General features: G+C 38.4%; 1 protein-coding gene across 1 annotated transcript; it reads right to left on the reverse strand.

Annotated features, from left to right (window-relative positions):
- LOC117404794 (E3 ubiquitin-protein ligase BRE1B-like) lies at positions 1-27,080 on the reverse strand. Its single transcript, XM_059013036.1, has 7 exons — positions 27,016-27,080; positions 21,533-21,609; positions 20,200-20,967; positions 17,888-18,233; positions 17,047-17,206; positions 16,264-16,529; positions 1-135 (listed from the first exon to the last, which is right to left on the reverse strand). Exons 2-7 carry the CDS (start codon positions 21,544-21,546, stop codon positions 1-3), a joined length of 1,689 nt encoding a protein of 562 aa, XP_058869019.1. The 5' UTR covers positions 21,547-21,609; positions 27,016-27,080.
- Between the last annotated feature and the right edge of the window lie 410 nt (positions 27,081-27,490).

Consider the following 27,490-nt stretch of genomic DNA (forward strand, 5'->3'; position numbering starts at 1 on the left):
TCACTCCTCCGCGGCGAGCCAGACGACGGATAGCTGGCTTGGTGATGCCCTGGATGTTATCACGGAGTACTTTACGATGACGCTTAGCGCCCCCTGCTCAGAGTCCATTACCGCCTTTGCCTCGTCCATATATAACTTCAATAGGTATTAAGAAACTAACACAATGGTTACAACACACTCGGTGTTCTCTTATATAGACACAGATCGGACCTGATTGAAAAACAGGCCAGCAAAGACCCGCCCACCACTGTCCCTGGTCTGTGAGCGCGTGTTAACACGAAACTGCTGACGAGTTCACTGCGCAGTGTTGCTGATTAACAACGCGAATGTGCATTTCTTTATTGAATTGGTTGGGGGTTTTTTTGCAGTATTTGGCGCATTTCTTTTAGATATCTGTGTTACAAGGAGTAAAGAAACAACTAGGCAGATTCTTTAACCTGACTCGAAATAAGTTGTTTCACATTGTTTTCCTACATAATGGTTCTGTATTTCCCTGTTTATTTCAGTTGTATTTCTGCAGGAGAATACAGGTTTACACACACTGACACAGACACACACCGACATATACACACACACACACACACTGACACACACACACACACACAGTACATTATGAAAAGAAAAAAAAACAAACTACTATTTTATTTTTCACCAGGAGGCATTCCCTATGACATACACCCCAGTATAATATTTAAACTACTCGGACAATGCTGTGGTGATGCCAGAGTAATTACATTGTTGACAAGTGTAGATAGTGTAGTTTTCGTCATCTCAATTAAACATGCAGTAAAGTTCCTGGTGAAAGGATAAGTTATATTGTAAACACAGCCCTTCTCTATTAATATCCTCCGTTGTTTATGTAGATTTGTTCCTATTTCAATATCAAATTGTATTTTTTGTGCAGGTAGAAAACACAAGACAGGACGTTTTCACAAGGAGTGTGTTGCCAACGGGTCAGTTGAGTCTACTGTCAGGGTTCAGGTTTTTACGTACTCTTTTATTTATATATTTGCTCTGCACACACTCTTAACCTCAGGGGAGACGTTTAGGAGGACAGAGATGTTATAAACGCCTAGTGGTTTTTGTTCATGCACTGGACGAGCTGCATGTCCAGACAACCTTTAGTAATCAAGAAAATCACACAGACTCATTTATTTAGAATTTTTATGAATCTGAGCAATAATAATGCTCGTTCAGTTTATTAACTGCGTTAATATTGGATTGGTTGGTTGCGCATACCAAGCAACTGGGCGTTCCAGAGCTGTTTACAAGTTCAGCATTGATACTTCAATATAATAATACAATTTATATATGTTATGCAAAGCCCTCGGGCCGGCTAAGCAAAAAAGCTTAAAGCACCCATTAATACGTTTCAGCACATTCAATATATCACCCTCTTAATACTAAAACAAGGTTTCATACATGATAGCAATGTAGTCAATACATGTGAGATGCAATAGTCAAATATATGCTTACCATAATAAGCAAAAGAACAAGGAACTGTCTTTAAAAGGCCGATTCTTCTGAGTTCGACAGCAATCAGTTTTGCAGAGACTCTGAGAGCACGGACCACAGCGGCTTGCCAGATCTAATTTTCTGCTGCTCAATATGAATTTACTTTGAGTTTTTATAGGATTTTTTCCCCATTGAAATACAGGAGAAGTCCCAATTAAATCTGATCATCAATCTGCTTTGACAGTTTCTTATCTTTTGAAAAATGACAAACTCTAAAAATTCCAACCAGCTTTTCAAACTTAATTGGAGTCATATGCCAACAAGTTTAAGGTTTAACACCTGTCCAAAACATTGGATCATGACCTAATTTTTCTACATTCCTACCTTGCCAGACTTCCAGCTAATGTATGTAATTCATAGCTCTTATCTTAACACTGAAAAGGCATTTTTGTCCATTATTTTTAATGGGATTACAAAATACCCTCTTTTATCTTAGAAGTTGGGTGAACCAAAATTCACAAGGTCCTTGCTACAATACAATACAAACCAAGTTTGCATGTGTATTAAAAGAGATGCTGTTTGTTATATACAACATCGACATTTAGTTTGATTATATAAACCTGGTTCTACAATATATTCCTTCATAGCATATCATCTTTTCAAATTGGTTTTCCTTCATATACAGATGTGTGGTAACAATACATTTAGTAGGTTTGATAGGGAGTTACTACCCTATCCCTCTTTTCACAGAGTTATTTAATTATTAAAACTCTCAGTAAAGTTTTTAGCGCTGTAGTCTTTTTTAACACATTAAAAACATAACAGCCTCACATTAACTGGACCAAGTCTGACCCCCCTTTGGTTGTACAAAATTCAGCAAACGCAAGCTGGTTTTTAAGACAGTGTCTTCTTCAGTGCTTGATTAATGGTTTTTCTAGTTACTCATTCCACATCTTACTTATCTCGCTTCATCTTTACCAGGCAACTACTTATTTTCTAATGTTTACTTAAAAAAGTCTATCTTTATTCTAAACTCCCTTTTTTGAGACTAGAAGGTATTCCCACTTCATAACTGAGAGCTTTACTACCTAAGTTTTACTGATAAGGAGGATTCCTGCTTCGTCTGCCAAAAGCACTTCTCTGTACCAAGCAGCGACCTCACTAGAAACAGGTTTACAGAAAGTTCACAACAGTATGTTTTCTTGTGTTCAATCTATCTGCTGCCTTTCAAAGTTATTTTCTATTTTTATTCAGCCTTATTTTTAAACACATTATTGTATTTGCTGCACTATTTTCAACTCGGAACTTTATTTTAGATTAAAGCTTCCTATTTTTATCAAATAAGACTTAACTCTTTTCTTGTTTACCAGTAGCAACATTAAGACTGTATTAGTTCAATTTATCATATTCCCCTTACTTCAGAATACATTATTTTAGAATACTTGTTCTTTTTAAATCAAAGACTTATTACAAGTTCTATTCTAAAACCAGTCATGCAGTGTACTGGTTCTTTTAAGTCTTTCCAGTTTTTCCTCTTCTCCTAAAAAACCTCTATTCCCTTTTTACATCAAAATTCTATATTAGTTAAAGCAAGCATATTAACACACACATCTACTCAGCACAGCAACATTCTACATCAAACTGGAATGTGTTAACAAAAACTTGACCCTCAGTCCTGAGAGACTATTTGGAGCAAGCCAGCATATCATGCAGTCCAAAATCCTAACACATATTTTTAACATAGGGATTATTCATAGCACTTTCACACTACACATACAAACTAAAGATTATTAAACACTACTGTTATAGAACATATTATTTTGTTTTATTGTCTTACTTAATAGTTCCTTTGTTTGTATGCAGTAAAACCTTTATATAAACTAAACATTTATATTTGTTAGTTTAATTGATATTGTAATGTCCAAAATACTTTTTGTTTAGTTGAAGACAGAAACTAAACTAATTCTTAAATTGATTAAATGAAATGCTCGCTCCTGCGTTTACATTCTATTTGCATTACAGTAGAGCCTTAAACCAATACAAAGTATATTTAACATTATCTCAAATTTGTCTTAACAATGTGTTTAAAACATTCAAAGTCAAGCAGATCAATTATTCTGTTATGCTAAGCTTTTAATATGTTCTTTCAACAGTTTAACTTTAAATGGTTTTACAATATGTGTTTCTAATTCAGATACCTCAATATAGCAGTCACTCCTAGATATTGTAATTTCATTTTACTCCATTGGTGTACACAGAAGGCAAAAGGTTAATTTTAATTAGACACCTGCTTGGCAGAATAATGCAACCTTGAATATTAAAACTTAGGACTGCATTACTTTAATACAGACTAACATCCTCATACATTTACTTCATGTTAGTATAATAGGTTTCTTATTTATTTAAATACTTTTAGTTTTTCCTTACTATAATCAGACCACACACATTTTAACTGAATCTGGATCTTCAAAGAACTGAACCCCCTTACAAGCCAGGTCTTCCATACAAAAGGATCTAATGACATATAGCACACAAGGGACGTGCCAGAACCGTCTGTGACAGGGCGCCATTTTACCCCCTAACGTTCATCCAAAGTTGTGTCAGATTGAACATTCCCTTCACCCGAGGAGTGGAGAGGACAGACAGAGTTCAATACAAAGGTTTTCTTACAACACAAAACAGTCTAGTTCAGCTGCAGATTGTTACAGTGGAATAATAACCAAGCCAAAACCCGAGCTCAGCGGCTCAGTGAATGTGGTTTGGAAGCTGTGCAGGAGGGTCATTGTGTCAGAAACACCATAAAATGACAGAGTGCTGGCATTAAAGTCCAGATCCACTCCTATTCTGGGGGAGCGGGGGGCAGTTATTGCAGTTTTATTGGTATTGTGCCAGGCAGAGTAACTGGAATCAGAGCAGTACAAACTCCAGGATTTGTCATTGTATCCAAGACCACAGGAAAGATCCTCTCCTTTCTTGCTGATTCCTTTTATATGTGACTCCTATATCAGCCCCTCCCCCACTCCACTCAATCTCCCAGTAACAGCGAGTCCCAGACAACCCCTCTCTGCAAAGCACTTGGGTAGAGCTGTCAAATCTCTCTGGGTGATCAGGACATCGCTGGATCTCTCTCCTCCGTGTCACCTTTCTGTTCCCTTCAGACAGACAGAGGTTTCTATGCGCTGTGTTGGGGTCCAGTGTGAGCTGACAGGAATCTGATTGAAGAGAAGAGGACGGGTAGAGGAGAGACAGTTTGAAAAGACAAGTATATTTAGTAGGGATGTGCTTTTGGTAATTTTTTATGAATGTTTCAACACTTTGCAGTTTAAACCATATTTACACACACACACACACACACACTGAACACACACACACACACTGAACACTGACACACACACACACACACTGAACACACACACACACACACTGAACACTGACACACACACACACACACTGAACACACACACACACTGAACACTGACACACACACACACACACACTGAACACTGACACACACACACACACTGAACACACACACACACTGAACACTGACACACACACTGAACACTGACACACACACACACACACTGAACACTGACACACACACACACACACACACACTGAACACACACACTGAACACTGACACACACACTGAACACTGACACACACACACACACACACACACACACTGAACACACACACACACTGAACACACACACTGAACACTGACACACACACACACACACACACACACACTGACACACACACACACACTGACACACACACACACACACACACACTGAACACTGACACACACACACAACACACACACTGAACACACACACACTGAACACTGACACACACACACACACTGACACACACACACAACACACACACACACTGAACACTGACACACACACACAACACACACTCACACTCACACTCACACTCACACTCACACTCACACTCACACTCACACTCACACTCACACACACACACACCTTCCTGATACGAATCATTTTGCTCTGGAAAATGGTTTTAACGTATCTATTGTTTACATCAACCAGGCCATACTGTCCTTACACCCCCCTCACCAACAAATGTTTGTATGCTAATATTCTCATTGTGTTGTTACGTCTGTGGTACAGAGACAAAATAAACAAGTTTAAACTACTTTGAAAGCCCTACCATTTTATTATTATTATTATTTATTTCTTAGCAGACGCCCTTATCCAGGGCGACTTACAATTGTTACAAGATATCACATTATTTCACATTATACAGATATCACATTATTTTACATACGATTACCCATTTATACAGTTGGGTTTTTACTGGAGCAATCTAGGTAAAGTACCTTGCTCAAGGGTACAACAGCAGTGTCCCCCACTGGGGATTGAACCCACAACCCTCCGGTCAAGAGTCCAGAGCCCTAACCACTACTCCACACTCCTGCCGCACTGCTGTATTTAATTAAATACATAAATGTAATAACAATTGGGTAGTTTTATATTTATGAGTGTTTCTAATGATGAAGTTTGGGGGTAGTGATTGCTGTGTGTGTGTGTGTTTGGCCTGTTAATATAAAGTTTATGAAGGAGGGGATAGTGACGGTGTTAACAGGGGTGCTTTGTAACCTATAAGAACGGAATTACACTGTAAATAAGTGTACAATAAAACATGGCTGAAACAGATAAAGCACAGATTACAACAGGAATAAAAATAATGACTGAAATGTAATTTCTTGTAACTTATTTTTAAACAAAAAAGCTGTTATGCATCGTCAAAAATATTAATACTTAAAATTACTATTTAAATAAATACACCGTAGCCAACTAATATTTGGATGAATTTAAATAAATAAGTGGTGTTACTTTTAACAGTAAGCTTTCTGTTTTATAACAGCTACGTTACTGTTTATTTAAGGGCTCTTACTGTAGTTACATTTTTCCTACAAAAATCAAAATATGTTCCATTAATTTGAATTTGAACTGTATGTTGTGCAGAATAGCCGTTGAGAAACATGATAATGCTATAAATAATGTTAAATAAAGAGTTATATTATGTACTGACGGTGAAAGTTTTTCAGAGCTTCTCTGAATTTACTATTCATAATCATAGTGAACTATTTCTGTTCTGTACTGGTGATACTTTATTAATACATTTGATAAACTCCTCAGCCTTAAATGAAATGGTAATAGAAAAATAAACGTGAAGGATAACGTTCATGGAGCTGTCCCTGTTAAATCTGTTTTGACCAAGTAAGTTAGATGCAGTTCTGTACTTGGCCCCGATGTGCTCCTGCAATACAAGCTTACTGCATAGAGTTTGCAAGCATCATCTATTACATGCACTTAAAACAACGTGTATTTTAATCATGAAAAAAGTGATTAAGGGGAACGGTGATACTCGTGGGTGGCCAAATGTATTCCTACCCTAGCGGTGTTACCTGAATCCTGCATACTCTGTAACAGCCTCTTCTAAAATATCACCAGATGGATGATTTCATACCTTTTGCAAGAGGGAAATAGGTCATTTTGTTACGTACACAAATTGTTTACTATCCGACATTTTATTTTGCTTGTTGAGTTTCAACACAGAAGACGGTCCATGATAGTACTTGTAAAAACTTTTGACGCTCAGAATTTTAAAATGAAAAAACTTGCTTATAGTAATCGTTTACTAATTTATAAAAATACAGTATAGCGATTGTTTTTAGGAAATATATTATCTACAATCTACTCACGTCTTAAATAAATAAATAAATAAATAAATAAATACAGGGTCTTTAGTAAACTGAAATTTTAGCGGCCTAAATTGAAGAAGGCCTATAAGATAGAGGCATGAACCTACTCCACTTTATTACTTCCTTCTAATTTATTTTACAGTAAACAGGTCTACTGTATTTGATTTTGCACGACAGCAACGCATATACAGAGACCGTGCTTCCTTTTGTTTTCTTCAAAATCGCACTTGAAGTACCAAAAATAACCCAGCCAAAAACGAAAAAACAATAAGTTTAGTTTTATTTTCTAAATAAAAAAAAAAAAAAACATTTTATTGTTTTACTTAATTTATTCCTAAAATATTCTGTGTACAAAATGTGTTTTTCGGAGCGAGGGGTGGGCTTCTCGAACGTGCAGCCGTCATAGGGGGATACATATGGAAGCTTGCCTCCATATGTATAGGATAGATTGACTTAATTAAAATAAAGAAAGAAAGAATGAATACAAGTAACATTCACTAAACTATACTGAAAGATCGCCTTTTAAAAACAAATGAACATCAACTGAAAACAAACACAAAATAAAGAAAACACAAAAACATTAAATTACCTATGGCGTTTCAAAGAGTCCTCCGATTGAAAGTGTACACCCCCGTTACTGAACGAACAAGTGGAGATACCTAGGGTGTGCGTGGAGGGTTCAAAAAAAAAAGTAACATCGTTGTCATGGGTCAAAAACAGCCGGGGGGTTGTTCGAGATCTTAACATGTAAATTAAGCAAAGGCGTTTTATGACGCTGCTTTACAAAGACAGGAGACGTCCTCAATAGTTCAAAGCTGTGTCGGCACCCCTATTCAACTGTTCTGGACTTGTTTTGAGGCTGCCTGTCCCGGCGCCACAGACGTGTCAAACATAAACAGAAGAGCCGATACAAGGAATCTATTAACCCTAAAATAAAGTGCACGTATATATGGGTACTGCTTCTTTGTATGTTTTTCGCATGGCTTCTAAATATATTATTCTTTGGTGGTTGTATTCTTTAAGAATGTAAAACAGCTAGTTTAGAGATATGCTGACTGTGGTGTTATGTTTAACAGGAAGCTTTCTGTTTTAAAACAGCTAGTTTAGATATATGCTGATTTTCTTTATACACACGCTGGTGAAGGTTGAAATTTATAACATATCTATTATAATTTGACAGCAAAAAATCTTAATCTAACAGAAAAGAAACAATTCCAAAATAAATGAGGCCCAAATAACTTATGTAGAGAAATTATTTTTCTATCCACATGTATGAAAAATACCACAAAGGTGTTTGATAAGATTTTCAGGTATTTTAAGTATGTCATTTTGTTTCAAGATCTAAAATGAATATGTTAAAATAATGCAAATACTTAGTTAAATACAGTAAAATCTTAAACATTATAACATACAGGCCATATCATGTTAAGTTAGATCATATTAAGTGTGTCATAAAAAGACAACCATATCACATTTGCAGCTGCCTATCCGCCCAGTAAAATCAGAAACACAGTACTAAAAACATGTTTGTTTTTTTGTTTGTTTTTTACATAATGTCCGACCATTTGTGATTGTAAAACAATTTCTGACCTCCATTCAATCAATTCAAAGATAAGCGTCCATAGTTTGTCGCTGCTTACATCTGAACTAAAATATTTGTAACAAACTTGAACACTGTCTACAATTATAGACTGTAATTGAACAGCAGACATGTATTTATTTATTTGTGTATTTATTAATTTCATCGCTTTGTAAATGTTTTCATCTTAACTAAAATAATTGTAATTATTAAAGAATTGAATTTACACACGACCAAACAGCCAACTTCGAAAGATTTTCATTTATTTTTTGTTTTTAGAACTTTAATTTGAAAATAATTAGAGAAACTGTATACAGTAGATAGAAAGACCCCGTATTCGAATATCAGCCAACAGCCTTGTGGGAACAGTCCATGCATTACCCTTGAGCAAGGTACTTTACTCAGATTGCTCCAGTAAAAACCCAACTGTATAAATGGGTAATTGTATGTAAAAAATAATGTGATATCTTGTAACAATTGGAAGTCGTCCTGGATAAGGGCGTCTGCTAAGAAATAAATAATAAAAAAATAAATAATTACACAGTGAACAGCCCACCCCCAAGTCTACCTCCCTGAAAAAAGAACAGGCTCAATAGACTTTTCACAGTTAGATAAGGTTCTTTTTCAGTGTAATGGTTTAAAATATTACATATTGATTAAGAAACCTTTATGTAAGATGTATTCTTCTGAAGGATAGTAGTTAAGACTCTTATTTAAGAAAAATCTCTTACTAAATAAAAAACAGGTTTTTGTACCTTTTCTTCTCTAAGACTGCTTCTTTCTTCTTGGCCAAAAGACAGGGTCTGTTCACCATATTCCCCATAACTCTGCTGCTTTCTCTATAATTTCTTACTAGTCCTGAGAAATCCCAAAATATATTCAGTTTTAACAGGAAAAGATGACCCTTACTCCTAATCACGTATTAAGCCAAAGAATGTAGTGGTCAAATTTTTTAGCTTCAAAAATAACATTAATTAGATGTCTTTGCTTACAATTGTAAGTCGCCCTGGATAAGGGAGTCTGCTAATAAATAAATAATAATAATAATAATAATTAGAGTTCTCTGTAATGTTAATAGAAACCGGTATGCAAATACAGGTGCATTATGGGGAGGCTCCTAAAAAACCCTAAAACCTTTACAATTCAGCCTGTGCTAACCTTTATTGGGTTCAAAAACAACTTTAAATTGTTTTTTAGAATATTAAAATCAACCATTACATAGAACCATGTGTATGGACACAGTTACCTACCACGGCCTGAAAATCCCACAGAAATGTAGGGCCCCCCAGCACATTTAATGGATGCTGTTGTGGGTTATTGCTCAGTGTAATATGTGTATAAACACACTGATGAGAAAACGCTTTCACATGTTTAGGGACTCTCTGTTTGTTAATAACCCTGGTTATTGTTACAGAGGGTCTCAAACATAGTCAAAAAAACATTATAATGTAACTTGTGTTTTTATATTTTTTTTACTAGTTCTGAGAAACACCCCAGGATTTAACCATAAAATACACACACCCTCCGTAGCACAAAAAAAAAAAAAAAATTACAGCCTGGAGATTGATTCTTTCAAAGAGATGTCTACCCCATTTGAATACAGTACACAGAACGATCAATTAGACGTAACCTTGTTACACAGCGTCTATTTTTACAGCCTGCGGATGTAAGTGAGTTGAAACTATCGATAAGACTTTTATTCATATTAAAACATTAGTTTTCACTTTCAAACATGCTTTTTTACAATATTTATTTTGAAAATAATTAGAAACCGATGCTAGTATTTTAAAAACGAGCTACAGACAGAGTCTGCGGCATGCTTAATCCTGCAGCATTGATACAGTTTTTTAACAGAAAAAATATTATTCTTGTACCTAATCACGTCTTGTATGGTCTTAAAACAAGCACAATAAGACACAGAACGTAGTGGTAAAATCTATCAACGTCTAAAATACATTTTAAATCGTTTTTAAGAGGACGTTACACATAACCAGGTCGTAGCCACTGCAATATTCAATTCAACCAGCAGATGGCAGTAGGCGGCATGCTTAATACAGCAGCATTGATACATTTTTTTAACAGAAAAAATATTATTCTTATACCTAACCATGTCGTGTATGGTTTTAAAACAAGCACAATAAGACAAAGAACGTAGTGGTAACATTTATCAATGTCTAAAATACATTTTAAATCGTTTTTTAGAGTTCTCTGTAATGTTAATAGAAACCAGTATGCAAATACAGGGGCATTATGGGTAGGTTCCCAAAATACCCTAAATCCTTTACAATGCAGCCTGTGCTAACCTTTATTGTATTCAAAAACAACTTTAAATCATTTTTTAGAACATGTTGTAATATTAAAATCAACCATTAGATGGATACATGTTTATTATGGAATTGACACATCTACCTACCACGGCCTGGAAATCCAACCGAAATGTAGGGCCCAGCGCACTTGAGTCTTGTTAATTTTCGGTATAATATGTGTATAATATACTGATTATGAGACTCTTTTCTATGTTTATGCATATATGGTAATAACTGCTGATTATTGTTAAGCAGGGTCTCAAACATAATAAAAAAATGTTTTGGGACTCTCTGTATGTTAATAATCTTGGTTTTTGTTATGGAGGATCTCAAACATACTAAGAAGTGTTTAGAGAATCTCTGTATGGTAATAACCCCTGGTTATTATTACAGAGGTTCTCAAACATAGTCAAAAAACAATGCACTACAATACAACTTTCTTTCTTTCTTTCTTTCTTTCTTTTCTTTGTAATAGTCTATAAAATAAAGGTATAACAGACACCATTTTTAGGGAGGGCATTTTTGACGGATGTCCGGTAGAAAGGGACGGGTCATAAATCACTCAAAAGCGTGGGAAAAAGGGGGTGAGGCTTTAGAGCCATAAATCACTCAAAGCATGGGAAAAAGGGGAGGGGCTTAAGGGTCATAAATCAATCAAAGCATGGGAAAAAGGGGAGGCGCATAAGGGTCATAAATCAATCAAAGCGTGGGGAAAAGGGGAGGAGCTTAAGGGTCATAAATCACTCAGAGGCATGGAAAGGGGCGGGGTTTAAGGTCATAAATCACCCAATAGGGGCAGAGCTTAGGGTCATAAATCAATCAAAAGGTGTGAACGGGGCGGGGCTTAGGGTCATAAATCAATCGAAATGGCGGGGCTTAGAAAAGTGACAGACGCTGTCGTGCCTTTACTACTAATGCTTTCTTCTTGATTATTTCAATGCTTGCTTCTTGATTATTTCAATGCTTTCTTATTGATTATTTGCAAATCCAAATCGACTGTAAAACAGTAGGCTATTATGACATGTATTCCTAAATTGTGTTTCAAAGTGTCAATTGTCTGCTTTTGTCAAGATTTTTATATATATATATATATATATATATATATATATATATATATATATATATATATATATATATATATATATATATATATATAATATATATTTGTAACGTAGCCTCTCTGTCGTCGGCTTGTTTGCCCCTTAAAACATAGACCCAGACACAGGATTTGAATGTTTTTAAAGCGCTACGCGCTATTTTTAATAATCACAAAAACAAAACAAACAAAATGAAACAAAACAAAAGCCTCACTCAAACGTAGAGCCTCACTAAACACATATGCAGGTACCTGTCTAGCATGCAGGACAGCTAAGCTGTTTACCTGACATATAACTCCAACACAAAACACACGGTTTACCCAAATACACTACAGTAGTGATGGGTACAAAGCCTCACCCGCTTCGACTCGTCTCGGACCATTAGAAGGAAACAGTGTTGTGCATCAAAGGTTCAATTGGTTCGCATGAAGCAATACATCACGTGACACAAACCCCAACAGGTCTGTGGATCCTCTGAAGCTGCAGACGCTCGGGGTGTTCAGTCACGCACGCTCACAGAGTAAAATCTTGCTGACGGCATCGTAGGTGCACTATCGAAACGTTTTGATGGTGTATTTCCAAAAGAAGACACAAACCACTAATACAACGCTTTACTTCAAATACTTCAAATCCAGAGGTCCGGGTTCACTTCCGCCAAGTCATATATGTAATATGCATTTTTTTTAATAAAAATATATGTGGATGTATTTGAACAAATCTTTGCATTCAAGTATGTTTTACTGAAATGTAATAAAATAAACATTATTATTATGTTATGTTTCTATATTTTATGCACTTTAAAAACACTTTTTAAAAAAAATGTCCAATAGGCTTTAATTGACTTGGGGTTACGCTTCAAGTATGTATATATATATATATATTTAAAATGAACGTTGTATTGAAAATAATTAATTAATTAAATCCAGTAGGCATACAACGTGGGGAAAAAATACATTTTCCTAAAGTTGTACTTCGGGCGATCTGTAAAATAAGATTGAAGAGGTTGGCAGTTAGGATGTTTCTATGGTCGCTGCTATGGTCTGCCCTATTTGCAGATATTGTTTTTAACACGCTTTGAGGACCTAAAAAATTCAGCACTCTTTAGTGAACAATGGCTTGCATATCAAACACCTCCCTCGTGGTATTTTTTATGTAATGTGCATACATTTCCATCCATTAACATCATTAATTATATTTAAATGACCAGAACGCGGTACTTTTTCTGTGCATTGTTTGCCACATGTAAGGTTACTTTTACTGGTAAGTGAATACAGCGGGTGTACAAAGCATGAGGTAAGAGGCTTACTGCCTGGTAAACACGTTACCGCTGTGTAGTGCATGAGGTTCATAGACTTGGAACATATTATACAACATTGCTACACACTCACACACACACACAAGTATATATATATATATATATACACATCTATAACAAAAACCTTAAAAAAACAATTTAGAAAAACGCAACAGCCGTTTAAAGGGGTGATATCAAACACAAAAGAACAAGTTAGGAGAAGCAATTGGGGCAACCTTGTCAAGCATCAAGCAAATAGGCACACTTGGAAAGGTGCTGGGGCCCAAGATTCACACAAGTGTTGCTTCTAACTTGGCTTCTTTTTTATTAGATTGTATTTGTAAAAAGAGTAATCAAATATTAATTGCAAAAAAAGAAAAAGAAAAGAAAGTTTTACATCATAGGTTTTTTGAAAATTCAAAGTTTACAAAATATGAAACGGTGAAATAAGTGCAGGCGTTATAGAAATATAGATATATAAACTTGGAGTAAAACTGAAAAATAAACGAATAACAATATATAATGACAATTAATACTTGAATGCAATGGATACAATTTGCATATCGTTCAAACCCCATAAACTTACAAAAAGTCCCATTTAAAAATTGTTGTATTTATCCGTCAGGTATTTCATTAAACATACGCTTCATTGTCTATTACTAGCTGCTTGAGCTGCATTGATATAATAATAATCTGCATTTTCTACAGCGCCTTTCATGAAGAATACCCCAAAGCATTTAACAAGAACAAGACAGATAAAACAATAACAAGTTGTAGGTCGCATATAATATAAACAATAAAACAGAACAGCAGTAAAAACAAGTCCCAGAATAAAAGTTTGAGTATAAAAGTGAGTTTTCAGTTTAGAAACACTGAACGAGTTGAAACGCATCTGATTAACATCAGCAGATTGTTTCCACTCTTTCAGAGTGCTCCGACCAAACACAGGCACTGCATTTCCCATGATCCTTTTTAACAGGAAGTGATGTAGAGTGGCCGGGTGCTTCAGAATTCCATGAGCTAGTTGCAGTGTGGCAATTGTGAAGCTGGTGTTTTTATGTTTCTAAATCATTAAAAATTGAGTTCCAGAAAGCAAAAATAACAGAAAAAAAGTAAAAAAAAGGAAACTGAGTGGTAACCAAAGATATTTCATTTTTCATGTTTGGGTTTATAGTAGCCCTTTAAGGCCTCGATATGCGTGTGGATACAGCACTTTACAAATGAAAATGGAAAAGGCTCGGAAACGATCCGATATAACCTTAGACAGAAAGGCTGTAATTGCTCTATCTGAGGAAGGAGAGAGAAAAAAACGATTTAATAAATGATATGTATTGGAACTAAATAAAAGAAGTGTACAGTATATATTAATTCCCAAAAGTGCATCATGTGGTGGTAGTTTCTGGAATTTTGCACACGGTAAACTGAAGGAGAGTTTTATTAAAGCTGGGGGTTTCTTCTAATAACGGTAGCATCATAGTGCATTTATTTTAGTTATTGGTTAACTTCTGATAATGTCACAACTCTGTTTATTGTCGCTGTTTTTGTACAGTCCCTTTAAAAGTGATATTAGAGGTTTCGAATGTAGTTACATTTGATATTTTATTTGAAAATATATCAACTATCAAATAGTTGATGTATAATTAAATATTTTTTTTCACAAAGTGAATTATTTGAAAATATTTAAATATTTAAGGAAAGTAAATTCAAATTGAAATATTTAAGTACAGGTATAAGTATTTATAGCTGAAAGAAACATTTTCAACTGTTTTCAGGTTTGTAACTGGTGGTTATTGATGAGGTTTTCTTTGAAGTAGAATGCTAAATAAATAAATATAAACACATTCATTTCAATCACTTCAAAATGGGCGTCTGACTTTAACCAATGAGGAGTAAAGAGCTCAACAGTGAGGAGTTTGATCACTGAATGAATGAATTCCCTTTTGTGAGCTGCTCTGTTAATGGCAGCAGGTGGAATAACTATTTTACATATTTTAAATATTTACTTTCCACAACAGATATTTAACTATCTTCAAATAATATTAACTTTGTGTGCTTTAAAAAAAAAAAAAAGTTTAAATAGTTAATTTCCGCAGGTCTGATATCAATGCTCTTCTTCTCTCTCCTCTCCTCTATCCACTCCTTTCCTCTCCTCTCCTCTTGCCTCTCTCTTCCTCTCCTCTCCTCTCCCCTCTCTTCCTCTCCTCTCCTCTCCTCTCCCCTCTCTCTTTCTCCTCTCCTCTCCTCTCCTCTCTCTCTTCCTCTTCTCTCCTCTCCCCTCTCTTCCTCTCCTCTCCTCTCCCCTCTCTCTTTCTCCTCTCCTCTCTCTTCCTCTTCTCTCCTCTCCCCTCTCTTCCTCTCCTCTATCATCTCCCTCTATCCTCTCCTCTCTTCCTCTCCTCTCCTCTCCTCTCCCCTCCCTTCCTCTCCTCTCCCCTCTTCAGTAGTCTCCCTCCTCTCCTCTTTCCTCTCTCTTCCTCTCATCTCCCTCTCTCCTCTCCCCTCCCCCTCTCCTCTCTCTTTCTCTCATCTCCCTCTCTCCTCTCCTCTCTCTTCCTCTCATCTCCCTCTCTCCTCTCTCTTCCTCTCATCTCACTATCTCCTCTCTTCCTCTCATCTCCCTCTCTCCTCTCCCCTCCTCTCCCCTCTTCAATACTCTCCCTTCTCTTTCCTCTCCTCTCATCTCTCTTCCTCTCATCTCCCTCTCTGCTATCCCCTCCTCTCTCCTCTTCAATACTCTCCCTTCTCTCTCCTCTCCTCTCCTCTCTCTTCCTCTCATCTTCCTCTCTACTCTCCCCTCTTCAGCTCTCTCCTCCCCCTCCCCTCCTCCCATCTCTCTCATCTCTTCCCATCTCCCCTCTTCTACCCTCCTCTCCCTCCCTTCCCCCCCTATCCTCCTCTCCTTTTTCACTTTCTTACAAAGTACAAAATATTTCACACAGATGATGAAGGACAGAGAGAAAGATGCCCAGGCATAGGAAAGTCTCGAATAGTCCTCCTGTTTGTTCTTTAAAAACTGGTACGTGAAGATCGAGGCAACACTCCCGATGACAAAACCTATACGAGAAAGAGAGGGGAAGAGGGGAGAGAGTTTCAATTAAACAACGTTACTTCCACAGGTAGCCTGTGTGACTCATAGGCCAGCAGTTGGAATATTCCATCTCTCCCTCTCTTTCCCTTATGCTCCCTCCCCAGTCTCCCTTTTCCTCCCTCTCTTCTTCTCTCTCCTCTACCCCTCTCCCTCCTTCCCTCTCCTCTACCCCTCTCCCTGCCCTACCACCCTCTCCCTCTTCCCTCCCTCTTGTGTGTAACTCACAGACAATCAGTTGTAATATCCTTCTCTCCCTCCTTCTCCTTTAACACCCTCTCTCTCCCTCCATCCTCCTCCCTGCCCTGCCACCCTCTAAATCCCTCCCTCTCTCCCTCCCTCTTGTGTGTAACTCACAGGCCATCAGTTGTAATATCCCTCTCTCCCTCCCTCTCCTTTAACACCCTCTCTCTCCCTCCCTCCCCCTCCCTGCCCTGGCCCCTTCTCAATCCCTCTCTCTCTCCCTCCCTCTTGTGTGTAACTCACAGGCCATGAGTTGGAACATCCCAGCCAAGATGCACCTGTGATCCTTGCGCAGACAGCAGAGAGTCAGGAAGACAATGAGACTCAGAGCACTGAATATAACAGCGAGCAGAGCTGGGATTGACCACACGCTTTTCATGTTCTCGAGAAATCCTTGAAAATCCTGGGAAAAAAAAAATTGTCATGGAAAGTCATGGCCAAAAATTGAAAAAGTTAAATCTGTCAGTCTTCCAGTATGCTGATTTCTCTAAGTCTGGATTTAAGTGTGCAGTTTCAGACCTACTTTATTCTTATGGAAACTGCATTGAATTGACACTGAAGAAGACTCACTGAGAAAGACTTCAAGTGGCATTGAATTGACACTGAAGAAGACTCACTGAGTAAGACTTCAAGTGTCATTGAATTGACACTGAAGACACACTAAGAATGACTTCTAGTGGCATTGAATTGAATTGACACTGAAGAAGACTCGCTGAGAAAGACTTCTAGTGAAACTGCATTGAATTGCCACTGAAGAAGACTCACTGAGAAAGACTTCTAGTGGAAACTGCATTGATGAATTGACACTGAAGACTCACTGAGAAAGACTTCTAGTAGAAGCTGCATTGAATTGACACTGAAGAAGTCTCACTGAGAAAGACTTCTAGTGGAAATTGCATTGAATTGACACAGAAGAAGACTCACTGAGAAAGACTTCTAGTAGAAACTGCATTGAATTGACACTGAAGAAGACTCAGTGAGAAAGACTTCTAGTGGAAACTGCATTGAATTGACACTAAGTCCCAAATGCTGCTCTGTCTGTCTGTTGGATTGGGTTTAGTTTCAGAACAGTGCTTGCTCTTACTTTGAAAATGGAGATCAGCAGTAGAATTATTGAGCCGATGTATAGGAGTGGAACCAGGAAACAACAAGGACAGCAACAGGGAAGACCAATGAAACAGCAACCAGGAGAGCCACCGGGAGAGCCACAGGTAGGAATACCGGGAGGGAAACAGACAGGAATACCGGGAGGGCAACAGTCAGGAATACCGGGAGGGCCATTGGAAGAACCACCGAGACATCGACGGAGACAGCGACGGAGACATCGACGGAGACAGCGATGGAGACATCGACAGGGACAGGAACAGGGACAGCGACAGGAACAACAGGAACAGCAACAGGAACAGCAACAGCAACATGGACATGGAGAACTACAGAGAGAGAGAGACAGAGAGAGAGAGAGAGAGAGTTGAGAGAATCACATACTCATATCAATAATCCTCATTAAAGACATTTGGTTGTTCATTAGAAACACACCCTCCCGTGACAAGCTGCTGGACTGTGCATATAAACTGATATAGAAGAGACAGGCTGCTGGACTGTGCATAGAAACTGATATAGAAGAGACAGACTGCTGGACTGTGCATATAAACTGATATAGAGACAGGCTGCTGGACTGTGCATAGAAACTGATATAGAAGAGACAGGCTGCTGGACTGTGCATATAAACTGATATAGAAGAGACAGACTGCTGGACTGTGCATATAAACTGATATAGAAGAGACAGGCTGCTGGACTGTGCATATAAACTGATATAGAAGAGACAGGCTGCTGGACTGTGCATATAAACTGATACAGAAGAGACAGGCTGCTGGACTGTGTATATAAACTGATATAGAGACAGGCTGCTGGACTGTGCATATAAACTGATACAGAAGAGACAGCCTGCTGGACTGTGCATAGAAACTGATATAGAGACAGGCTGCTGGACTGTGCATAGAAACTGATATAGAAGAGACAGACTGCTGGACTGTGCATATAAACTGATACAGAAGAGACAGGCTGCTGGACTGTGCATAGAAACTGATATAGAGACAGGCTGCTGGACTGTGCATATAAACTGATACAGAGACAGGCTGCTGGACTTTGCATATAAACTGATATAGAGACAGGCTGCTGGACTGTGCATAGAAACTGATATAGAAGAGACAGACTGCTGGACTGTGCATATAAACTGATATAGAAGAGACAGGCTGCTGGACTGTGCATATAAACTGATATAGAGACAGACTGCTGGACTGTGCATATAAACTGATATAGAGACAGGCTGCTGGACTGTGCATATAAACTGATATAGAGACAGGCTGCTGGACTGTGCATATAAACTGATATAGAAGAGACAGGCTGCTGGACTGTGCATATAAACTGATATAGAAGAGACAGACTGCTGGACTGTGCATAGAAACTGATATAGAGACAGGCTGCTGGACTGTGCATATAAACTGATATAGAGACAGGCTGCTGGACTGTGCATATAAACTGATACAGAAGAGACAGGCTGCTGGACTGTGCATATAAACTGATACAGAAGAGACAGGCTGCTGGACTGTGCATATAAACTGATATAGAAGAAGAGACAGACTGCTGGACTGTGCATATAAACTGATATAGAAGAGACAGGCTGCTGGACTGTGCATATAAACTGATATAGAGACAGGCTGCTGCACTGTGCATATAAACTGATATAGAGACAGGCTGCTGGACTGTGCATATAAACTGATATAGAAGAGACAGGCTGCTGGACTGTGCATATAAACTGATATAGAGTCAGGCTGCTGGACTGTGCATAGAAACTGATACAGAAGAGACAGGCTGCTGGACTGTGCATATAAACTGATATAGAGACAGGCTGCTGGACTGTGCATATAAACTGATATAGAGACAGACTGCTGGACTGTGCATATAAACTGATACAGAAGAGACAGGCTGCTGGACTGTGCATATAAACTGATATAGAAGAGACAGGCTGCTGGACTGTGCATATAAACTGATATAGAGTCAGGCTGCTGGACTGCATATAAACTGATACAGAAGAGACAGGCTGCTGGACTGTGCATATAAACTGATATAGAGTCAGGCTGCTGGACTGTGCATAGAAACTGATACAGAAGAGACAGGCTGCTGGACTGTGCATATAAACTGATACAGAAGAGACAGGCTGCTGGACTGTGCATATAAACTGATATAGAGACAGGCTGCTGGACTTTGCATATAAACTGATATAGAGACAGGCTGCTGGACTGTGCATAGAAACTGATATAGAAGAGACAGACTGCTGGACTGTGCATATAAACTGATATAGAAGAGACACGCTGCTGGACTGTGCATAGAAGATACCTCTTTTTGCCCTTCTTCTGATTCCTCTCCATCTCTTTCTGCTGTTTCTTCTCCATCTCTTTCAGTCTCTCCTCCATTCCTCTCTTCTGTTTCTTCTCCATCTCTTTCAGCCTCTCCTCTGCCTCTCCCTTCTGTTTATTTTCCATCTTTTTCAGCCTCTCCTCTGCCTCTCTCTTCTGTTTCTTTTCCATCTCTTTCAGCCTCTCCTCTGCCTCTCCCTTCTGTTTCTTCTCCATCTTTTTCAGCCTCTCCTCTGCCTCTCCCTTCTGTTTCTTTTCCATCTCTTTCAGCCTCTCCTCTGCCTCTCTCTTCTGTTTCTTCTCCATCTCTTTCAGCCTCTCCTCTGCCTCTCCCTTCTGTTTCTTCTCCATCTTTTTCAGCATCTCCTCTGCCTCTCTCTTCTGTTTCTTCTCCATCTCTTTCAGCCTCTCCTCTGCCTCTCTCTTCTGTTTCTTCTCCATCTTTTTCAGCCTCTCCTCTGCCTCTCCCTTCTGTTTCTTTTCCATCTCTTTCAGCCTCTCCTCTGCCTCTCTCTTCTGTTTCTTCTCCATCTCTTTCAGCCTCTCCTCTGCCTCTCCCTTCTGTTTCTTCTCCATCTTTTTCAGCATCTCCTCTGCCTCTCTCTTCTGTTTCTTCTCCATCTCTTTCAGCCTCTCCTCTGCCTCTCTCTTCTGTTTCTCCTCCATCTCTCTCCTCTGTTTCTCCTCCATCTCTCTCTTTTGCTCCTCCTCCATCTCTCTCTTTTGCTCCTCCTCCTGGTCATCCCCACTGTTGATAGAATCACACACTGATATCAATACTCCTCCTCATAAATAATCATTTTTTTCTGTACATGATTGAAGTGATGTCTCCTTGTTCACTCTCTGTCTCTGTCCATCTCTACCTGCCTCAGTGAGCCTCATTTCTCCTTTGGACACACTTTCAATAATACTGCTGCTGCTAAACTTGCTGCTGCACTGGAGTCTCATCAGCAGCAGAGTGTTTAATAGTAAACTGGAGCAGAAATCAGAGAGGATTCTGTACAGACATGTCCAGTGGAATTAACTCATAACTGTTGCTTGGAGTCAGTCCATATTCTGGACTCTTCCTCTGTTGAGAGAATCAGACTCATATCAATAATCATCATTAATAATCATTTTGATTTTTTAATAGACATTTTTTTCAATCTTGGTTCTTGGTATGGTGGTGGAAAAAAAATATGTAAAAAAAAAATCATTGAAACAACATGCTTTCATAACAGTGACAGAACAATGCCAACATGGTGCTGCAGTGTCGTGGAAGCGAGGTCTGGACCAAAAGCTGGACCAGGCAAAGAAATCAGGAATAGATTTACCCGGAATTTGCCATATCAGGTAGTTCCTCTTCACCGTTCGTTTTTTCCAAATCTCTTATTCTTCAGCTTTCCTTCCTCTGCAACACAATTTCAAAACGTCAATTCTTAAATCACATAAGTAACTCTACAGCCATTAGCTGGCCACATATACAATAAATATTATAACCCACTTATCCCGAAACATTAAAAGCAATGCAATACGATAGAACTATGGAAACGAGTGGATTTGTTCTGATTTATAAGGTGGCTTCAGTCCAAAGCTGTGTGTGCACCTTTTCAAGAGATGCTTCCCTTGGGATTTTTTCATTTATTAATTTTTATTGTCTTCCTATAAACAACTTGCTGGAAATTGTATTTTTCCATAAAGTGAAGATTTTGTTTGAACAGAAAGACACTTTTGCGTGAGTACACTTTAAATACAATAGTATTAGTTTGGTGCTGGCATCAACTCCAAAGGCTTCACCTTTGGTGATATTCAGCTCAGCCCAATACTTTGGACACTGACTGAACTAGTCTTCAGACCTACTGTTATCTTTGAAAGGGGGGGACGTGTGACCATATGTGAACTTGATTTAGGTATTAATCTTGCCATACTCTGACCATTGAGATGATGAGTCTCACAGACTTTCCTCCTTATTGTTTACGTCTGGATCTTTGCCAGATGTTATCCGTGTGTGAGATGTTTATTTTCTACGTTTTATGACCACATTGAACTTGAGAGGTAACTGGACCTCCTTCAAGGTCAACATAATGTGTTGTCCTTAATTCCACTCAGTAACATGTAAAAAAACAAAACACATTATGGGTTGTTTTGAATACATTTGTTCTAAGAGTGTATTGTTTTAGTTGCAGCCCGAGCCCTGAGGCACTGCCCTTTCAGGTTCTTGTTGCAAAGCAAATCTAGAGGTATGACACAGGCCCAGTTTTTGGGATGGAACCACATAACAGTCTTGCAGTCTATGACATCAGACGAGTGGGAAAGCTTGCAGGCATTTTAACATTGCGATCAGAGAGAGAGAGAGAGAGAGAGAGAGAGAGAGAGAGAGAGAGAGAGAGAGAGAGAGAGAGAGAGATTGCTGTACTAATATCACAAACTATGGGTTATTACTTTATATGAATTGTCATGTTATGCACGAATGTAAGAATTGGCTTTCTGTGGTGGTGTACTTTTTTCTTTCAAATAGCATATATCTATAATCATTTGTACAATATATTTTAATAGCAAATGTATAGCTTCCACACTATTACAGTTCTGTTACAGGATACATTAGTTTATCTCTAATGTAATCACAGGTTTACATATAGACTGCCCCTGTTTTCATTTACGGCCGCTTTGCTTTTCAGATAATGTCCCAAATTCAGGGCCGCTTTGCATTTCCGAATTCAGCCCAGTTTTTGGGACTCAGCTGACAGCCAAGTTTCTAAGTCATGCATACACAGTTTACCATAAACTGGATCGTGAATTCATTTAAGAGTAGCCCTTAGTACATGAATTAAAGTTAATGTATTTTTTACTCTCCCCAGAAAACATTATTTTTTATGAAGAAACAGAAATAAAATGTAAATGTTAAAAAAAAAACATTTCTTTATTACAATGAAGAAACTACATTGCACTGAAATAGATACATGAAAATTTTCCTTTACCATTTTTGAGAAGGAACACGGTATTCTCATTTTTTATGTAATGTACATCAATATATTGTAGCGTTTCGGGTTCATTTTGGGACAGAAATGAGACTGCAACCGTGAGTAAATGAAGGCCGTTTATTTTTACAATAATTAAATAATCACAAAATAAAATCATAAAGTGAGGGAAAGGGGACTGGGAGTCGAAAATGAAAATAAATGATTGTAGTAGTTTATATTTTACCCTACCCTTCCCAGCCTTTTCCCTGCACTCCCTTATATCCCCTTGCCTCCCCCCCTCTTTTGCACCAAACCTGCACTCCAATTCAAATGAAGTTTATAAGTGGTTGTGTTCCTCAAATACACAATAAAAACTGATATTTATAGGGTGTACAGTTATACAGCGATGCACTGGTTTCGGCCATCTAAGGACAGGTACTGCATGGGAACCAAATATGCTAGACACTCAAGCTTCTCGATTCATTATCTGCATGTCCCACAGATACTCTGTAGCAATTTCCAGCCTCCCAGCCCATTTACAGCTTAGCTGACACCCTCTTGTAGTTGCCCGTTTCTGCATATAAAGCAATACACTGCAGTATAGTGGTTTGCATCCGTCTAAGGCAAGCTAGACACTTGTGTTCTGGATTTATTATCTGCATGTCCTAAAGGTACTCTGTACCAAGTTGCTAAGTGGTTGCATTCCTCAAATTTGCACTACAAAGTGATACTTTAAAGAATAAGGTATATAGTGGTTTTTGTTGCCTCCGCTCGTGCACGCAACACTTTCGATGCAAAACTATGCTCCGATACACCCAGGTTGATACTGTGATCACAAAACACTTTGAATGGACTTAATTGGTGCTTTTGTTGCATAAATACACTACAAAATGTGCATGTTTCAGGTCTTATATATAATGAACATTTTTTATATGTATTTTGCCATAGGAAATTGAGGTCGGTGGGTGGTATCTTATTGCACCCATATCTCCACGACCCCTGGGCCTACAAACTCGGAAGTACTCTCTTTAGATACACAACAGTCTTAGCTAAAGAAAATTCGTTCCTTTGGGTTCCTACAACCCCCGACTGCCATTTGGCGGACCTAAATATGACATGTTTACTTTCTACCAAATCCGCCATTTTTTAATGGGATTTCCCATTAATGGGATTCCCCATAAGTCCACAAATCCTGGGCCAACGAACCCAGGAGTACTCTTTGCCATAGGGAGGGGGGTGGTTTCTTATCGTACCCATATCTCCACGACCCCTGGGCCAACTAACTCTGCATGCACAGGAGTCTTGGCAAAAGAAATACATCGGCCACGTTTGAGGATGTTGTACCGAAGGTGTTTTATAATGGGATTTCCCAAAGACATTTTTCAGGGTGCTATATCTTGGGTTCCAGGGGTTCCTGAGACGTGAAAATCGGTACGGGGGTCCATGTGTCCCCAGCTGGAAAGGACTCCAATTTAGACTTTTTTTGCCAACCTGGAAATCTAACCTTGACACCCCATCATGCTGAAAATGTGAAAATGTGATGACAATGGAGCATTGAAAACAGGTGGCTCTTTGTGAAAGAGGTCCCCCAGACATGACCTTAGGAAGTTCAACCCGGGATCTAGGCCCCGGGGTCATGGGAGAAGGGTCTTTTTTGGACATTTTTGATGGGGCGTATCTCTGGTTCTATGGGGGTTAGGGACTTGATTATTTTTTTGCGGTGGGACCCCACGGTTCTAGGTGCCAGGACGGTTCGGCAAGTTAATTTTTTCGTTAATTTTTTTAACTCGAGTTTTTGGGTAAACACACGCTGTTTTAGGAGGTGGTTTGGGGTGCTCCCGAGTCTAGAATTTGAACGGTCTTTGAATGGTGGTTTATACGTGCTCGGGTTCGAGAAATATGCCTGAAAATGTGTTTTTCAACCCTGCCATAGAATGGGGCTGAACACCCGAAAATATTTTTTTGCAAATAATTGCTACGAAACTGGGCGTGTTACATTCAGGCTGGTCCTCTGAGTCTAGAACCATTTGAATGGTGGTTTTAGGTGCTTCTTTTCCATAAATATGCACTAAAAGTGATGGTTTTAAGCAGAAGGCGATAGTGTGATTTGTGCAACCTAAGGAAAGCAGAACTGGAACTACAAACTGCTATTTTTACATATAGGGTGATATGAACAAAGCAATTTTTCAGGCCTATTTCTGGAACCGTGGCACGTAGACGTAGTGTTTTGTGATCAGAGAAGCAGCCTGAGTTTGCATGCCCATTCAGCGCAATCCTTCACAAAAACGTTTTTTGTGTGTATGTCACTTTAAATAAACAAAGGCGCACGCAGTTCTGCGCTGCACATGCGTAGAGGCTCGAACGTGGGCTCTATGGATAGGTAAGACCAGTGAGCACCTAAAGAGATCAGTGGTTGCAGGATTATGGGTCAAATAAGAGCCCACCCACCTCCCATGCAGGTCTATGGCAAAACACAAATATTAAAGTTGAAAATTCCATGTTTTTAAGCATATCTCTGGAACCATGGCACGTAGACGCTCCATTTAAAGAGTGTTGGCATCGCAAGAACAGCACCAGTGTACCCAATAGGTGCTTAATTGGTCCAATTAAGTAATTTAGCGTACATCTGGAACAAAAACCAGGAGGGACACCAGCCCTCCAACACCAGGATTGGAGACCCCTGCTAGCAGATTCATTGCTCCATATCACTAGATTTATACTGCACCCTTTTTAATTCAAACACTTAATGAATCCCCCCATTGTTTGTTGCTAATTCTGCATTTCTTATGTGCTTCTCCAGGCAGAAAGTATGCATTTTATGAAACAAGCGGTGTGTAGTGTAGTGACATCATCATCCTTACAGTGAGTGTAAAGCGATCATTTTATGAAACAAGCGGTGTGTAGTGTAGTGACATCATCATCCTTACAGTGAGAGTAAAGCGATCATTTTATGAAACAAGCGGTATGTAGTGTAGTGTCTACATCATCCTTACAGTGAGTGTAAAGCGATCAGTTTTGTTCAAGGAATGTATAGCTAGAAACATGTTTCAGCTCGTTTCATCATTGTCACATATCCGTGATGTAATTAAGAAATTGAGTTGGTTTAACAATGTTAATTACAGCTTTAAAGGCAGGTAGAGAGTAGCAAGCCTAATTATAAACAACCTGTCTTGCATTTTGTGTTTACCCACAGCTGAGTTTGAGATAAGAACGTGCTAAATAAAAACTTGCTGTGCCCTCTACCAGCATCCCAAAGCGGGCACTGATAAGCAATGGAATGGAAATGGAAGGTTCTGAAACTCCAGGCGCAATTAGAGAGCTGCTTATGCTGCCAGCATACCACGTTTCAGGGTCTTCAAACACTTTTAACTCCCAAAATCATTGTACCCCTAGTTTTAAAAAGTTCTTTATTTAAATGAAAGATAATACCTTGGATTTATATAGCACCTTTCATCGCATAGGATACCAAAGCTCTTTACACGTGTCAGCTGTTTACTTTGCCAGCACACTGACACAACAGTTAAAGTGGGAGAAGTGAGGAATTGCTTAGCCAATTCAACTACCGGAGGAAATTTAGGTAAGCCAGATTGTAAGTGTCTGAATTGGAATTTAGCTGTTATATTTGCATAGTCCAACTGTTTAAACATTATCCATAGCCTACAGTTTAAACTATCTGTAATAGATAAGGAATATTTTACCAATACAATACACCACACACCACACATCACACACAAACACACTGACACACACACACACATACACCACACACACACACACACACACACACACACACAATGTTAGTAATATTCTGTCATTATTATCATCCTGCAAATATTTTTTACTATAAACCACTTTACCTGGTCCGGTATCTCTCTCTCTCTCTCTGTCCGTGTGCGACCGCGTTCTTCTTCTTCTTCTTCTGTGTTGGTGCTGTGTGAAACAGGAAGTATTTTTGATAAAAACTTTATTGGAGAGGAAACAGGGTGTTTCTTTCCCATCTGAAAGTATTCCATTTCATCATTGCTTATTTTTCCAGTGCTGTATTGAATCGCACTCACACGCACACACGTGTTTATAAGTAGCATAAAAAAAACACTACATTATTATTTATTATTATTATTATTATTATTATTATTATTATTTATTTCTTAGCAGACGCCCTTATGCAGGGCGACTTACAATCGTAAGCAAATACATTTCAAGTGTTACAATACAAGTAATACAATAAGAGCAAGATAAATACAATGACTTTTGTTCAAGCAAATTACAAGTGTGACAAAATACAATTCAATAATACAGCAGATAACAGTGTCAGTGATAGTTACATCAGGA

The sequence above is a fragment of the Acipenser ruthenus genome, chromosome 45 (genome assembly GCF_902713425.1).
Source record: "Acipenser ruthenus chromosome 45, fAciRut3.2 maternal haplotype, whole genome shotgun sequence".
In the NCBI taxonomy this organism is placed as follows: Eukaryota; Metazoa; Chordata; class Actinopteri; order Acipenseriformes; family Acipenseridae; genus Acipenser; species Acipenser ruthenus.

Excerpts from the sequence above, each read along its gene's own strand:
- LOC117404794 (XM_059013036.1), bottom strand. Across the intron at positions 18,234-20,199 it reads CAGAAGAAGGGCAAAAAGAG|TTCTCCATGTCCATGTTGCT; the intron begins GTATCTTCTATG and ends CTCTCTCTGTAG. Across the intron at positions 136-16,263 it reads AGAGAGCTGAAGAGGGGAGA|TTATATATGGACGAGGCAAA; the intron begins GTAGAGAGGAAG and ends TACCTATTGAAG.